Source organism: Phyllostomus discolor, chromosome 10 (genome assembly GCF_004126475.2).
Source record: "Phyllostomus discolor isolate MPI-MPIP mPhyDis1 chromosome 10, mPhyDis1.pri.v3, whole genome shotgun sequence".
NCBI lineage: Eukaryota > Metazoa > Chordata > Mammalia > Chiroptera > Phyllostomidae > Phyllostomus > Phyllostomus discolor.
The window spans coordinates 79,071,799-79,089,371 of NC_040912.2; the positions used below are offsets into that span (position 1 = coordinate 79,071,799).

Below are 17,573 nucleotides of genomic sequence, written 5' to 3' on the forward strand. Positions count from 1 at the left end.
CTTTGTGTTTACGTATATCAGTTTTCAAGAAAAAAGTTACACAATTCTGTGTTATGAATTAGCTTTAATGCTGGGAAGAGGAAGAAATGGCTAAAACCCTTTTCCAAAAAGCCTTTAATAATTAATACGTGGGAGAAGAAAAATTAAAGTGAATTTATCTTCATTGTATAATTTGACAATCTTGTACTTTGAAAGGCCATTTCTTATCACCTCAAAAACACTGACGTGTCCTTGCCAATCTTCCCGTCATTTTTGTTTTTTAATTGCACTTTGGGTTATGTACAGCATATATGTATGTATATTTTCAAAGTAGAAATGGAAATGATTCGGTAATCACTAGAGTACCATTTTTTCAGAACCAAGTAAGATGTTGAGAATATGTACATATGGGTAGAAATTTATTTTCCTGTTTTCTGCCAAAAGAATGCGATGAGGGTTCAGTAAATATCCGCGGAGTGCCAGCTGCGTGCCTGGTTCTGGTTCAACTGGGGGCTGTCACTGTGGAAAGCACCAGCTCTGTCCTCATGGAGCTCCCCGGTGCTAACGGGAGGGGACAGGCCAAGAAACAGACATGATATTTAACAACATTGATTTAGTCTCTGTATTAAGTGTCTGTTTTGTGCTGAGCATTACTCTAGGCTCTGGGGTATAGAAGTGAATAAAACAAAAATTCCCATCTCTCCTGGTGTTTGCATTCCAGTCAGGGAGGAAGTCATACATTAATAAGTAAAGTATGCTGTTACAGATGTTAAGAAGTGATGTGCCAAAAAAAAAAAAAAAAGGAAAAAAAAAGGCAAGGAAGGGAGTAGAGGGAGTTGCTGTTTTAAACAGGTTGGTGGGAGAAGGCTTCCCTGGGGCTGCATGTGAGCCAGCACGTGGAGGAGGGGCGAGAGTCAGGAAGGCATCTCAGCAGGAAGGAAGAGCAGATGCAAAAGTTCCCCAAAGCAGGGACATGACTGGAATTTTCGGGAAGCAGCAAGGAGGACAGCGGGGGGCTGCAGAGAGAGGACAGCTGGTGGGAGTTGGGGTGGGTTGGACCAGGTCGTGCGGGGTCTTGATCACTGCGAGGACGTTGGTTTTAACTACGAGCACGTTGTTCAGTGTAGAGATGACACAGTGTGACTAGTATTTTAAAAAGGCCACTGCAGCTCTTACACTGAGACTGAACGTTAGTGGGAACCCAGGCAGGTGAAAGTGTTCGTATTCGTGCCTTGTTACTGTTAAAAGCTGGAGGACACGGAACTGTCCACATTTCCCATTTTGACAGTAGTTTCATGTACGGGTTTATGTCACATTGGTAGAATCTATGTCCTGGAGGATAACTTGTCCTTACACATTTGACCATCTTCCCAGATGGTCCAAGTTTATTTTTACGTCAGGTCCTTTTAGATTTTTTTTCTTCTAGATTAAAAAAAATTGCAAATAAAATACCATGTACATCTGATCAGGTCAAGTAAGGTAGATACTAAGCAAAATACTTGGCACTCCTATTACCATGGAATATATCGTACAAGTAGTCAAAATGCGATGTTATTATATTAGAAAACTTCAGTGTCCTTAGGTTCTGCCAGTTTCTCATTTGGTGACCATTATAGCAGCCCCAGCAACGTGGATCGATATGGTAGATTCAGACTGAGGACTCAGGCTGTGGGTCATGTTTGTTGGTATTTGAGTGTTTCCTCCGAGTTGTACAGGCGGATGAGATGATGTCAGATTCCTTTAAAGATTCTCAGTGGGGCATCTGACGCCTGTCGTAGGGGCAGGTCGGCTGATGGGAACACAGTGACGTGTGCATGGGTGCTTCAGGTTTCACCCCAAGTTTGGATGCCTCTTTGGTGCTGGATCAAGCTCTTAACTAATTTTTCTTGCCTGTACTTGGAAATGAGTATACAAGGTTATTCAAGTGAGTCGTTAGGACTTAATCATCGAGTAATGCAACGGTTGATCACTGACATTTAACTGAAATAATTTTGTGACTTTTATATGAAAGTATACCTTGAAAGGTAGAATTAGCCTGAGGAATAACTTCAATTAATGCTTAAAAAGTCACAGTAGAACAACATGGTGAAAAGTTATTTACCACCCTAAATGTAAGGTGGAAAGTCCTAGCTGCTTGTATGAGAAAGGGAAAAAAGTAAAAAAGTCTAGAAATGGACAAGCGGGCAGTAACGAGACCTCACAGTTTAAGATGGAGGCAGCAGCCTGCAGTGTGTCAGTGCCGTCACAAGCCCTGGGACATAGCATTTCCGCTAAGCCGAGCAGCGTCCGTGTGTCGTGTCCAGGCTCTGTCACTCAGAAGCTGGGCATTGCCCTTGGAAAGGGTGGAGTGCAGCCTCTCAGAGAGCTGAAGACCCTAGAGTGGTAGCTAAAAAAATCTAAGGGAGCGAAAGCATTGGAATAAGTTTGTGAGTAATTTAAAAATTGTCTGTAGTTATAAAGGGCTTTTAAAGAAAACAGTGAATAGTGTTTCTGAAGTTCATTCTTTCTGTGTACTTTCTGAAAGATTCTGGGAAAAAAATGGGTTGACACATCAGGGAAATACCCATGAAAATACAATTTTTTTTTTACTATAAAAAAAGAAAATTTCATATTTCGTGCTTTTAGAATAGTTTGTTATTTTAATTTTCATTCACCACCCCACATGGGGAGCTTACAGGGGTTCCCAGTTTACATTTTCAGGGAGGTGCTTGCACGTCTGTTGTACTGACTGTAGATAATATGCGCAAGCAAAGGCGTCTCCCCCATTATTCCTGGTCCATATTCACTGCTTTTCTGATTTTAGGTCTTGAAAGTTACGGCTTTTTACCACCTTCCCAGTGCCTGCACCCACCAGCGCCTCTCACAGTTGCCACCCGTGTTACACCGAGGCCCAGTGCACTCCCCTCCTTGCTGCCAGAGTCTCAGTTGCTCTGCCGTCTGTGTCATCTTCCGTATCCACTCACAGTTGCCTCCTGCGCCCTGGTTTCCTCCTTTTCTGTTTTTCTCATAGTCTCTAATTAGAATGACTGGTGGTTCTCGTCTGTGAGAACTGAAATTCTTGCTCTTGCTGAACAGGTAGGTGATCAGGAGCAACTGTGAAGTGACTTGAATTCTTAGGAAGCAGAGGAACCTGTGTTTGCAGAGGGGTTTCTGTACGTGGGTTTTGATGTCATGGTTGCAACCACGTGGCTCTTCATGGATTTACTTAAGGAGGAAGCAAAATAGCATAATTTTTAAATTTTAATTGTCCTGATAAGTAGATTGAAATTAAAATGCTGACACCACATTCATAAACGTGAAACATGCATTTGAGATAAATGTATCATTTGTTACCTTTCTCACATTTAGCTGTTGTTATTCATTGACAGACATAGCCCTGTTCCTCCCCTTGCTGTTTAAAAAAGTCATATTTATTGAGCTATAATTCATATTCTATATATATATATATAAAAGAGATTTTACTTATTCTTGTAGAGAGAGGGAGGGAGGGAGAAAGAAAGGGAGAGAAACATCAGTATGGGAGCGAGAAACATCGATGGGCTGCCTCTCGCTTGTGCCCCGGCCTGCGGCCTGGGCATGTGCCCCACCTGGAATCCAGCCGGCGGCCTTTTGCTTTGCGGGCATCTCCCAACCAACTGAGCCACGCCGGTCAGAGCTGAAATGCAGTGTTTTTAGAGGACAGTTCAGTGCGTTTTGGCAAGCGTACACACCTGTGAGTGTGTTACCATGCCTCTGGTCCCCTTGTGCCTCTTTGCAGTCAGTACCACTAGTACCACCCCCATCCTGTTGAAGCACCTGCCCATTTGAAAAGATCGCTGTAAATTATTTTTGCCTTTCTAGAAGTCCATATAGTATGTATCCGTTTGCACCTAGCTTCCTTTGCTTAGCATGAATTTTTTGAGATTCTTCATGTTTCTTCCCTTTTATTGCTGACCGGTATTGCCTCTACTCCCCAAGTTTTAAGATAACACGTCTTCATTACTGACTTTGTAATAAAAAACCTGAAGCCTCAGGGTGGTTTAGTATCAAAGTTCTTACAGTTTCTTATGTTTGCAGCTTTGGTTAATGAACTCAGTTTAGGGAGTAATTTTGGTGATGTTCATTTTCCATACAGCCCGATGCCATCTGTCCCCCTCCCCCAATGCTGCTTTCCTTTTCCGTTTTCCTTCCAGTAGCGTGCAAAAGAAGCGAGCTGATTACATTGTGTATATCCTAGTGTGAAATGCTGCAATGGTCTTTTTCCAATCAGAAAGGAGTTTGCCAAGATTTATTGACACCCTGTAAGTTTCTCTTGATCAAGAGCCTAGTAGTTGGGGGTTGTGTGACATAAACTTTACTTTTAACTGTATCCATAGTAACAGTTACACACAGAGGAAAAAGCTGAGATTTATAGAATGAAGGTGATATGAGTAGAATATCAGAAATCAAATTCTAACAGATTTTAACTAAGATTTCAAACACAATGGCTTTAATAGCCAGAGTTCTTAACTCAGAGACCAAGAACTACAAGAAGATCTGGGAATGGCCTCAAAAATCAAATAAAATCACAAATGGATAAAACCCAGCACTCCTACCTCATCCTACCCTAGTCCCGATTCCAGTACTATGGATGCACGGACTTTTAGTTGTTTTTGTTTTTTGTTTCTTTTTTTCCAGATCTTTCTATGTTTCTAAGTACTGGTAATATGTTCCTGCTATTTTTCTTGATTTTTCTGTTTTAGGCATTGCATACGAACTTCCAGCTATGGAAGATGGGAATATAGTCCCCCTCCAACTCTTTCCCCTACGCCTCCGCATCTTCTTTCCTCATCCTCTCTATATGGTTGTATCCTCGTTTTTGGTTAAATAGTGTCTACTCTGTTATAACTACATAAATGCTTATATCTAGACTACCCAGCATGCTATTTTTGTTTGTGCAATTTTGTTGTTGTTTTTCTTGGAGTCAGTGGTTGAATAATCTTGTTGCCTTTCGTTTGCATTGGTTCACCCCCATCTCCCTTCCCTGGATCCCAGGTTTCTTCTGTTTTTCTCTTGTGTTGATGGAGCACATCCTTCAGCAGCTTGGGGAGAGGCGGTGTATATAAGGTCTATTGTTTTGAGAGCGTGCACGTCTGCTACGCACTCCGATTCCCAGTCATGTGAATGGGTCCTCTTTCCCCACCCCCTCCCTGCCCCTTGGAAGCTTGTACAAGGTTGTCCCTTTACCCTTGTGCTCTTACACGTCAGAATAGCGTGCCCTGGCTTGGGTCTTGTTTTTACTGTGTTGTCTTGAGCACTCGGTGTGCCTTTCCAATCTGAAAACTCATTCTTTTTCTCATTTATTATTTTATTGGGATTTTTCTCCACTTCATTTTTTTTTTTTTCATTTTTCCATCCCTGGAACTCCTATTTGGCAACTATTGGACTTTTTAGATCAGTCTTCTCATTTTCCTAATCTTCTCTTCACCTATATCTTGTTTTTTTTTTTATTTTTTTTTATTTTTACTCTTTTGATATTCAAGGATTTCTTTTAATCTTTGTATTGTGTCTTTTTCTATCATATTTTTAAGTTTGAAGAGTTGTTTTTCATTCTCTATTCTTTGATGTAATATCTTTCTATTTTTCCTAAGGATTTTAATTATTATAATTTTTTTATACACTGTTTCCTGCATTGTTCCCCTCATCCTCCCAGGACTTTTTTCTTTTTGTTTGTTTTGATTCCTGCCCTTCCACATTACAGGCTTTCCTTGGCTAACTCTTTTTTCTGGAATGGCTACTACCGTATTTTTTGGACTATTAAGACACACTCGCCTCTGCCCCACCCTGGTTGTTAATGCTGCTGTTGAGTTCTGTTTACATTGACATTGGTGAAATGTTATGATATTTATGTTATTAAATATTTTACCACATTTTTTGCTTCAAATTTTTTTTCCCTATTTCCTGCCTCTAAAACCTAGGCATGTCTTATGGTCTGAAAAATACGGTCATTTTTATTTAATTTTGCATGCCTAAGGTATAAAGCATAGGCAATAGGTTTCATTCATCAATAAAAAGCAGTTAGCAGAGTTTGAAAGCATTTGACTGAAAGCAAACTATTTAGAGAAAATAGACATTTATGTAAAATTACAAAATGTCTGTAATAAGGATAAGTACATTTCAAGGACAGTGCAGCCTAATTTTAATTTCTAGAGCCAGTTAAAGCCTTAAGAAATTGAAGTGGAAATTGAAATATGCAAAAATATATAAACATTCTATAAAAGATGGCCATTCTTTTCCTGAGTATACTGAAGCTATGAAACTTAAGGTGATGGGAAGGTGGGGGGGAGGGAACACTTTTCAAGGGCATTTCCTTTCTCTACAGTGCTTCCCTCCTCCCCTAGAGTCTCAGGGACAGGCGCCCAGAGAAGCTAGAATGGAGCCACCAATCCATGAACCAAACCTCTATTCCACTGTTGTATTATTTGCAGTCAGTTTCAACCACATACTTGGGGGAGTCTTCTGAGAGAGTTCTTCATTCAGCCTGCCAGCAAAGCTCTGTACTAGTGTGTTTCCTCTTGCCTGTGTCACTGCCGTAGAGACCTGGTATCAGTATTGCACGTCCCATCACTTGTGGTGAAAAGTGACCGACTCCCAGCATGGTATCTCCTGATCTCCCTTTCCATTGGAAGGGTCAAATAATTCTTCAGAAACCTTCAGCCGTTCTGCTCCAGAATCACAGGTGTAGCCATTGGGGAATTCATAATGAACAGTTGGCATCTGTGCGGCTACTTGTTCATCATCAGTTGGGTCTGACACTTGAAGTACTGAAGCTCGAAATCCTGGACAACACAGGTACACATAGAATTGTGTCAGGACCTTGTAGTCTGCGGCAACTTCTCTTTTCCAGTTTGCTGGCGATCCTTCACACAGAGGTTCTTTTCATGCCATCACACATGGAGGGATCAGCTCTCTGTTCATTTCCGGGAAGAGTTCTCTGCTTTGCATAGTGATGAAGCCTCCGTGCCTTGCTGAGGGACATAGCCGCCCTCCATGGTCTTGCCAGCCCGCAGAGTTTTGTTGCCCTCTCTCATTTGCTATTCCCTCTTCTCTGTTTTCTCTTCCTGGTGGGACTTCTCGGTGGGACTGCAGATGACCCTAATACAGGTAATTAGGGTCATCTTCAACAGATTTTCAAAGGCATCTTTGATCCCCAAAACGTTTTCTCAGAGATTACAAATGTCCTTATTCAGGGCATTTTTTAAAAAAAATTTACATTGGAGAGTTTCATAAAAGTATGATTTAGGTATTGTCCTAAAGTTGTGGGAATAGCTGAGGTGCTTTCTCAAGAAACCTTCTAATGTTAGTGTTCTATCTTGGTATTTTTCCATGTTTCTTGGAAAAGTTTTGAAATAATTATCAGAAGTATAGTGTCATTATGTGCAACACCCCACCAAATCTTGTAGAAGACAGGTTTTCAATTATCAAAAGCATTGTAGACTTTCTAGGGTGATGGCAATGACCTGTACATTAGAGGTTTGGATTATACAGCTGTGTGCATTTGCTGAAACTCATTGGATGGTACACTGGAGATGTCTTCACACATAAATTTCACCTCAAACCAAAACCAAAACTGTAAACAAAGCGTGTGCTTTACATCCCAAGGAATTTTTTTCTAGGTGCACTCAAAGGTAGGTTAGGAGTAATTTTCTCATTTTGTAGGAGAGAAAATACAGAGAGAGGCGGAGATGTACCCAAGTGAGTCAGTGTCAGAACCAGAATTAGAATTTTGCAAGTGGACTGACTAAGGGGAGTAAGTGGATGTGTGAATGAGGAACTGTTACTTGCAGGAGTGCCAATGAAGAACCCTAACCAGGTGTGGGTTTCGGCTGGCAAGACTTTGGACTGACCCGAGACTGCATCTGTTTCATTCTAGGTCAAAGAAAACCTGCTTTCATGCAAGATGCTGTTGCACTGCAAACGGGATGAGCTTCGGAAATTGTGGATCGAAGGGATTGAGCACAAGCACGTCCTGAACCTGCTGGATGAAATTGAGAACATCAAGCAGGTGCCTCAAAAGCTGGAGCAGTGCATGGCCAGCAAGCACTATCTCAGTGCCACCGACATGCTGGTAAGGGAAGAGCCCGCGCTGATGGCCATGACTGCTGTGACAGCGTAGCACTCCCTTTGGTTCTGAGTCGTGTAATTCATGTAGCACATTATAGACTGCCCTTGTGGGGTCCACGAGGCTTTGCAGGTGAAGCCTGGCTGGTTCTCTTCCTAATCCCAGCGTTTGAAATGGTAGGCGATTATTATTTAGGTATTGTCTGCCTTTGGAACAATGATAAGAAATATAATGGTAAGAAATCAGCACTTTAATCACGTTAGGATAGTAATAGCTTCAGCGGAAGATGTTTAACGAATCCTGTTTTAAAGAATGAAATCTTAATGAAAGAGAACTCGAATTTATAAACTCGATGTTCCACAAATTCTGTGAAAGAACTTTTATGTTAGGGTTTTATTTTTTCCTTTATGTTGATAAGAAAGAAAATAATTTTGGAAGTAACTTTGTCAAGCAAGAATTACTTCACAGCCTGCCTTTAGCTTCTCTCTATCTTAGCCCATTCTGCCACTTTTTGAGTTAGAAATGAAAATGCAGAGAAGCTGGCAATTGGTGGGTGCGTGTGGCTGAGCATCAAGGAAATGAATAAAAAACGAAAATACACAGCTTGCTGTCTAACAGCTCTCGGTTTCCCAGAGCCTGTGGTCCTCGGGAGGGCTGCTTGGCCTGCCTCCCCACTCTACGCTGGTGCCCCACTTCTGCCTCATTCAGGCCTGCCTGGGGGCGACAGCAGCTCTCCGTAGTAGATACACTGTGTCTGGGTTTTCTTTTCCACAATAGGTGAAAGTCCCTTACCTTTGTTTCACCAAGTGGGGTTGGCTGTAACCCTGGAAAAATCAGTGAGAGGAGTTGGTGGGAGAAACAGGTTAAATGCTCTAGGTGGTTCTCATTCATTCAGAGTTTTAAGAAGAATTTTGCTGTCAGCCTTTCACAAGAATCTTTTAAGGAAATTAGGTAACCTAGAGGTGAGACGTACCCTGATGTTCTGTTCTAAACCTGGCTGTGTGATCGGCTTGAAGAGTCAATTCCCACAGTGGAAGGAGGTCAGTAGTTAGGTCTGCTCCTGGGAGTGCCAAAAGAACTGGCTGTTGTCAGTCTTGTTCATAGTGACATCCTACTTAATTATGACTATAGGGTGTCCGACAACAACAAAAAAGTCACCTTTCAGCTTTACTCTTGGTTTCTGCATTACGATGCGTGTATGTGCTAAATTATAAAGATTTAGCAATCAGAAGAGATAGGTGTGTATAATATATTTAGCATATGTGCGTCCATTTGAATCACTATTTTTGGTAGGGGCCTGCTTTTAAGTAAGTACTGCATATTAAAAATAGGTTTAAGAATTTATTTCTGTGTTAATTATATTCTTTTAGGATCTCAGATTTTGGTTGTATGGTTTTATTCCTTAAGGGCTAATTTATTTGCTTAAGAACTAATCAATAGTGAATAGTCTCCCCCCCACCCCCACACCTATTCTCTTAAGAATCTCATTATACATGTCTTTAAATACTTGGTTGCAAGTTGCAGAAATTCAGTTCTAGCTAACTTAGGTGAAAGAATTGCTCTCCTGATGTAACCAGTCTGAGCAGAGGACAGGCATGCGCGTGGGGTGCCACCTCTCTGTTCTTTTGTGTGTCTCCACTGTTCTGCTGTAGTAGATGTTCTTCCGCCCTGGGTGGGGCTTGGGTATTTGGAGAGAATGTTGGCTGTAGCCCGCAGCTGTTCAGCTTTGTGGAGGAAAATAATCTGTTTTTCTAATTTAGAAATAGGGGGTAGGATCTAGATTGGGCCATTTTGAGCACTGAAACTGTCAGTTCCACCCAAAACTGTGTGGTTAGGAGGGGGGAAGGAAGAACAGTTACCTTCAGAAAAGGGTGACTGTCTGAGAGACACTTCTTGGAAGTTCCTTTTTGCTATTTGTAGTTCTTTATATAGACTGGATACTAATCCTTTGTCTGTTGGATGGTTTGTAAATAAATCCTTCTCACAGTTGGTGGTATATCTTTTTTACTCTGTTTATGGTGCCTTTTGTTATAAAGAAGTTTTAACATTTAACGCAATAACACTCTTTTGTTGTTGTTGCGACTTTTAAGGATTTTTTTCTATCCCAGTGTCATAACGAGAATCTCCTACAACCTCTTTAATCTGTTTGGAATCTGTTTCCATATGTGGAATGAACTGGGGATCTAGTATTATCTTCTGTGTACATAGCCGCTCGGCTCAGGCCGTTTACGGAATCTGTTTCCTGCTGCATTAGTACCTCCTTGGTCACGTCCAGGGTTTACATGTGCGTAGGTGTTTCTGAGCTTTCTGTTTTGTTCAGTTGGTCTTTTCTGCATGTGCTGCACCAAAACCATGCTGTTTTAATTACTGTAATTTTAGTAATTTATCTTGATAGCAGGTGAAAACATTCCCTCACCTTTCTAGTCACAATTGCCTGTGCTGTTCTTGGCCCTTCACTCTTCCACACGAATTCTAGGATCAGCTTGTCCAGTTCCACAGAAAGTGTGATGGGATTAAACTTAAGTGAATTTCATCTTTGTAATACAAGCCTTTCAAGGAACAGGATATGTCTCTCATTTACTGAAGTCTTCATATATGTTCTTTATAATAACACTTAGTAATGCATTCCTTAGAGATACTCTATTACATTATATTTTGTTTTATTTCTAAGCATCATATTTTTATTGGTTAAAACAGTGGCTTAGTATTAACTACAATTTCTAGTTATTTGTTGCTGCTGTATAGGCATGCTATAGATTTTTCTTTTTTAAATTGATCGTATATTTCCCTGAAACTAATCCCAATCCTGTCTGCCTGGAAAATGATGATTTATTCTTGAAGACTTGGCTCAGAGTTCATCATCTCTGAATGTCCCAGGTAATTAGATACTTCTCATTTCATAAAATTATGTATCAATTTTATTGTGGTAAGAATACTTAATGTGAGTAGATGCTGTTCTTTGTTTTCATAAGCTGTATGTATTTCTTTGCAATATAACTGTTTTTGTTTGCATGGTAGGTCATTGAGGGCAGGGGCTGTATCTTATTTATTTTTGTCTGTCCTGTACTTAGCATAGTCATATAGTCAGAGTTCACAGATCATTAGTCAGATGGGCAACTGAGTGAAAGAGTTTTATATCACTAAACAGAAAAAGGCATTTCATTCTCTCTCTGGGAGCTCTCGTCTGATTTTTCTCCCTTTTTTGTTTGCTTTTTAATAGTTCTTGTAGTTTCTAATTTTTTTACAATAAAAATAATAACATATATATTGAGTACTTGCTACATGCTGGTACCATTTTAAGTGTGTTACATTTGTTAACCATTGAATTCTTTCAACAACACTATGAGAAATAGGTTTCTGATACCATTTTCATTTTCCAGATGAGGTCGTTGCTTTGCATGAGACGGGGCGTTGGCTTATCCTTTTGTTTGTAGGAGTGAATAGCACAGTCTATAAGTGCTCTTTCAGTGGACTTCATATGAAAAAATAATCACATTTCCTTTTCCCATGGTTATGCGATATTAGAAGTAAAATCCACTTAAGGCATCTGAAGGGTCCAAATGGAAATCTTTGCTAAAAGACATCAGAGGAAAGTGAAGACAATAGCCTAGTCTTTCAAAACCCTCTGATTTCCTTGGATTCGTTTAACATAAGATTTTGCATTTTTATTCCCAGGCAGGTGCAGATGCCCAGTAATTTAATCCCTACTCAGGTTAATAAATCCAGAGTAAATAAATCAGCGGTGACCCTGGCTCTGTCAGCTCCTGCAGTTCCTGCCTCACCATTAGACTGCCCTGATAGCTGTAGGCCTGGCTTCTAGATGGGATATTTCTCTCTCCTTTTGATATGATAACCTGAGGATTGCGTAAAATAATTAAATTGTCACGACTGGCAGTGTCTGCAAATAGGCACGGCCTTTTGTTTCCTTCTTCAAGGTAAACAGCTGCTGTTACCTTACAAAAAGCTCAGAGTGATCCAACAAGGGGCCTGTGCGCGTCACGTTGAAATCAGAGACTTGATTTATATGGTCGCCTGTAGCTCTGTGATACGTGCGGTTTAAATTAGACCTTTGCAGGCATTGTGCTGGGCTGATGCAGGCACATTAATGACATAATTTCTGGTTGCTGCATCACATTTCTGCAGTCTGTCCTTTGTATTCCACTCACATTAATTGAAGTAATTTTGGCAGTGAAGCGTGTTTCAAACCTCTGCATTTAAATTGAAATTTTAATTCCCTTATTGTCTTGAAAAGACGGCTGAAGATGCCTTGTTACAGGTTTCATTATCACTCAAAACACTCCAGCTGCCGGTTCTAATGTACAATGACTGATTAATTCTGCGCAGAATTAGTAATATAAGAATAGCAGCATCTTCCCGGTGGCATGAGCTAACCAGGGAGGTATTCCATGGGAGTTAATATTTTTATGAACTTTTTGTAAGGGAAATTTGCACAGAAGTGTGCACCAAACTGAAATTGCATAGATGAGCTTTGAAAAATCACTTACACAGGTTCTGATTGATCAGCACATAGAAGTCAATTCATAATTGCATTCAATCAGTGGGAACCAGACCAGTGCGAGTAGATTTGAGGCACTTTAGCTGACAGTCACAGACTTGTGACTAAAATAATTTTTTCTGTTTCTAAATCTTTCAGAGAGTGGAGAGATTTTGAATGTCTCTTAATCATTTTGTCTTTTTATTATTTACATGCCTTTTTAAAAAGAATCCATAGCCATATAGTCAGATAAGAATTATTATGATAATTATTATAATAATAATAATGTATGTGTATGTACTGGCCTTCCTCCCAGAGGACCCCAGAGTGCTTTGCCGAGAGAATGGTATGGTGGAATTGTTTCCCTTACACTGTGAGAATGTGGCCACAGCTGGGGGACAAAGAGAGCGAGGTAGCTACTTAATCACATAGGTATCTGGGTCTCTTTAATGAACATAAGTATATTCATAATATATTTAGCTCATAAGAGTCTCCACAGTTGTTGGATGCCATTCCAGGCTGTGCCTGTCAGCACTGGTGTGGGTCAGAGGGGCCTGTGCCGAAATCCAGCTTTGACTCTTACTGACTTGATGGCTTAGGGCTAGTTATTTAATCTGACTTCCTGAAAGTTAGAGTTGAGGACAATACATACCCCACGGGTGGTGGAAGGATTACGAGATACTAAGCTATACATGTAAAGCAGGCACAGTATAAGTGCTCAGAAATGTTATTTGTAATTGACTGATTGCTTTTCCTGGTGCTGTAGGAAAGCATGTGGTGATGATTCCCAAGGGTAATCCCCAAACCTCTTCTGAGGTGGACTTGTTTTGAGCTGGTAAAAGTGTTGAAATATGGCCAGCAAGTTGAGCATTTTTGATTCCTTTTCTTTTTTGCTTAACGTGGACCTCTGTCTGAATGAAAGATGGTTCCACATTTTATTTTGTCAAGGGAATTATGGCGGACGGATAGACAGGATTCTTCTCAGAAAACTAGTGTTGTGCCCTCTAGCACATGGGCTAGTGGGCGATCAAGACCCCGAAGCACTATGCCTTAGTTGTGGGATTTGACATGGACGAATTCAGATTCTGTGTCATCAGTTGTTAACCTGTTCAGCCTACGTCAAGTGTATGTTCGTAGGGTACCCGTGGACTAACTATAAGCAGTGTCATTTGTTGGTAAACTGTCCAAAATCAGTTGTGAAATCTCTGAGTATTAAATGTTACTCTGCTGAGTGTCGTACTCTGGTAGAAGCCACTTCACTGCTGGGAGGTGCTCACCAAAAATGTCGATTTCAGCATTAGAGCGGCTGGTGTTAAACTACTCGTTCTGTCACTGCTTCAGTGAGGTTGCGTCTGCTGGTGCCAGTAAAGCTTTGTCACTAGCAAATAGCCTAATTCTTTTCTCGTGCTAAGGTCAGGGAAGGGGTGCTCATGCACCCGCTATCAAATGATTAATGTACAAGTAAGAAAAAAGGGACCAAAAGGCCCATCCCTTTCATCCAACTTGAAAGTTTTCGAGGTCTCGCAGGACTGTTTTTTCTCATCTGGACTCTGGGAGGTATTGAGATGAAAGCTCTGTAAACAGCAGGAGCTGGAACATTCTAATGAGCTTATTGAACTCAGTGACTCTGCAAAAATGTTTTAATATTCTGTATGGATTTCTTTACAACATGATAAATGTATCAGTGATCAATAATGAAATAGCCACCATTAAAGCCCATCTGTTCCTGGTGTAGAATATTGACTTGAGAGGCTGGTGCCAGTGTTCTACACTAATAACTTACCAGAAAGAATATGACACAAACTCTGACAGACAGACACATGAATGCGATGATGTCACTGTTGCTCGCTTGTGTTGTCGGAACGTATGTATCTGTGAAGGTGGTCTTAACCTTGAAGGGGCTCGTGTGCTAGTAGGAGGAGACAGATGTTGGACAGATAAACAGCGTGTCTCCTATTGGTGTAAAACAAGAAAGGGGCACCAGGAGTTCTGGGGTGGAAGTATGGAAGGGTGGTCAGCTGTAGCTGCTTCTTGGTACATGTGGGACCTCTTTATTCCCTCAAATACCTACATCTGATCTTTTCAAAAAGATTTAGGAAAAGCTGCCCTGGCTGGTGTGGCTCAGTTGATTGAGTGCTGGCCTGAGAACCAAAAGGTTGCCGGTTTGATTCCCAGGCAGGGCACATGCCTGGGTTGTGGGCCAGGTCCCCAGTTGGGGGTGCTTGAGAGACAACTGATCGATGTTTCTCTCACACATGGATGTTTCTCTCCCTCTCTTTCTCCTTCCCTCCTCTCTAACAGTAAATAAATAAAACCTTTAAAAAAGATTTAGGAAAACCTAAAAATAAAGTTATTAGCTAGGTAACCTTGGTTTTGTGTCCAAAATTGAGTACCTTAGTGTGGCAGCTTGATTTTTCTCCTAGAATGTAAAAAATGTACAGGGCTTTGTAGCAACAATTTTTCTTGGGGCTCAGTGCCCTTTTAGTTGGGTTTGTTTTTTGAAGGCTGGGTTTCCTGAAAGCCACCTTGCTTGATAGGCAGCGAGTTACTGAGTTAGCGTCCTTCCCTTTTATTGTGCTCTCCTACCTGCCCGTTTTGTTTTAAAGCAGTGAGAAGTTCTGTTTTATTGTGCTAAACCCCATAAGTTTAGAAATTTTAAATTGGCTTATCTGGCTGTAGGGCAGTGTTTCCCGAACTTTGCACATAGGGAATCCTTAAAGTCACAGGGAGGTGAAGTACAGTACAGAGAATATAGTCAGTAAGATTGTAATCACTCTGTACAGTGTCAGGTGGGCACTAGACTCATTGGGGTGATCACTTCGTTAGTTATGTAAATGTCTAACCACTATGTTGTATACCTGAAACTAGTGTAATATTGCATGATTGAAAATGAAAAAAAAACTAAAAAAAAAAAGAATTTATGAGTCCAGGTCACAGTCTAGACTGATTACATTGAAATCTCTGGGGGGTAGGAAACCTCTAGCTTCAGTAATTTTTGACATTGTCCAGTTGATTACGAAGTATAGACAAATTTGGAACCATTGCTGTAAAGTATAGCCAGTGCTATATAATAAAGCAAAACTAATTGTCCTTGACTTTATTTAATACCAGCTCTGAGTAGTTAGAAACTGAATAGTTGCTAAGACGGACAGCACATTGAGATATTCACATTTATATACAGATATCCAAGGGGGGCCTCCCCTCCCCAAACCAGAATTGCCTTCTGGAGCGGAGGCCTCATGTAGCACAGGCTTCCTTTGCTAGGCGAGTGTTCTGGGAACTCATCTGTATCAGTGCACCTGCTGGTGCAGTTGTGAGAGGCTGCGTCTGGCTTCAGTGAATTGTTTTGGAAGACTCTTTCAACGTGTTTGCCCATTTCATGATGGGTGATTTATGAGTGCACCTGCCCGCACGGCACTGAGTGTTCACCAATTTTTGTTGAAAAATGGCGTGACCCTGTGCCCCACCTTGTCTGCTCATCCCATCTTGTCCCAGGGACTTTGTTTCCCCAGGTAAAAAAAAAGTCCTCAAAGGGAAACATTTTGCTGATGTGGAAGAAGTGAAACAAAAAATGACAGGAGCACTAAAAGGCATCAAAATTGATGCGTTCAAATACTGTTTTGAGCAGTGGAGAAAACGTCCCTGTAGGTGTACTGCATCAGATGGAGAGTACTTTGAAGGGGACTGAAGCTTAAACATGTAAGCATGAATACACAATTTTTTATAAATAAATTCCACTTTTGGGGGTCCCCCTTGTATAGAAGTAGTTTGATTGATGTTGCTTTGTTCCTGTCATTTAGTGAAGTTTTTGAATAGAACTGGTGAGTATTTGACTCTTATTCTGATGGTAGAGCGTGATTCTGTGGTTAACAGGAGAGTTACTCAGTGGTTAAAGTAGATACTCTCCAGGTCTGGGCTGACTTGTAACTCTTCAGAGCCGTCATCTTGGTGCTCTGATTCCTGCGTCTTTATTGTGGGTGCTTATCTGATTTATAGCCAGGATTTAATGGATTGAAATTGGGGCACGAATTTATTTATTGACAGGTGGTGGCTAGGCATAGCGAGGTATAGTGCAAACAAAAATGGATTTAAAAGCCAGGCCTTTTTAATTCCAGTCCTGACCCAACCATTCACCAGTTTTATGAGCTGAGACAAATCAATCACTTTCTCTCCCTGTTTTTTAGTATCCTCTTCTGTGGAGTGGATATATAAATACCCTGTCAGCATTGTAGAACAGTAGTGAGAATAAGGCTGAAATTTTGCACAGGTAAAGTGCTTTGTGAAAATGAGGCAATCTGAAGTTCAACACGGTGCAGCTGGTGGTGCCATCGTCCCTGTCATGCAGTGCTAGGGAAGAGGAGGCAGCAATAGTCTGGGCCTGCTTACATTGCTTAGCCTTTCCTCTTGCTGCTGCCATCACCACTGTGTACCTATTTTAATCAGCTTGGCTCTGCATGTGTGAGTTTGTGTGTTACACACTTGAGTCTGTAGGAGCAGTAATCTAAGTCAAGAATGGTGCACAAGTCCTTTGCTGAATCCTCCATCACGTCCTGGTTTCAGCCTCACATGTGGAGTTGCTTCAACAGGTTTTTGATTGGTCAGCCTGTGGCCGGATGGGGACCCTAGGCATGTGTAAATTACAGCAGATGACAATGCATGTTGTTGATGGGAGCCCTGTGTCCCAACTTGATGATGGTCTGAGAATGTGGATCAGTAGCTTTTGTTTGGCTTGACAAGATAGGAGGAGCCTGTTAAAGAAATCTATTATCTCGGATCCATCCCAGTACTCAGTACTTGTGGTCGCTTAGCTCTCAAGCTGGAAGAAGCCACATTCCTTTCACATTCTTCTGTGGGACTTTAATGGTTCACGCTAGCGAAGAGCTGTGTACATGGTGAGCAGTGCTAATGGATGTGGGACACTGGCAGAGTGTGGGTGAATCGCTCTGATTTCTGTGTGAGTCTAAAGTGATTCTCACAGACCTTCTTTGCCAACTCTTACGAGGACAGTTGTTCTGTAGC

General features: G+C 41.2%; 1 protein-coding gene and 1 pseudogene across 3 annotated transcripts in view; one reads left to right on the top strand and one right to left on the bottom strand.

The window, feature by feature from the left end:
• The window catches only part of EXOC4 (exocyst complex component 4), a 676,926-nt gene that overhangs the window by 24,784 nt on the left and 634,569 nt on the right, over window positions 1-17,573 (top strand). For all 3 annotated transcript variants that reach the window (XM_028525527.2, XM_036010918.1, XM_036010919.1), the window contains exon 3: window positions 7,871-8,065. In XM_028525527.2, coding sequence (XP_028381328.1) covers window positions 7,871-8,065 — 195 coding nt within the window. The remainder of the gene's footprint in view (window positions 1-7,870; window positions 8,066-17,573) is intronic.
• LOC114507913 lies at window positions 5,951-7,129 on the bottom strand (annotated as a pseudogene).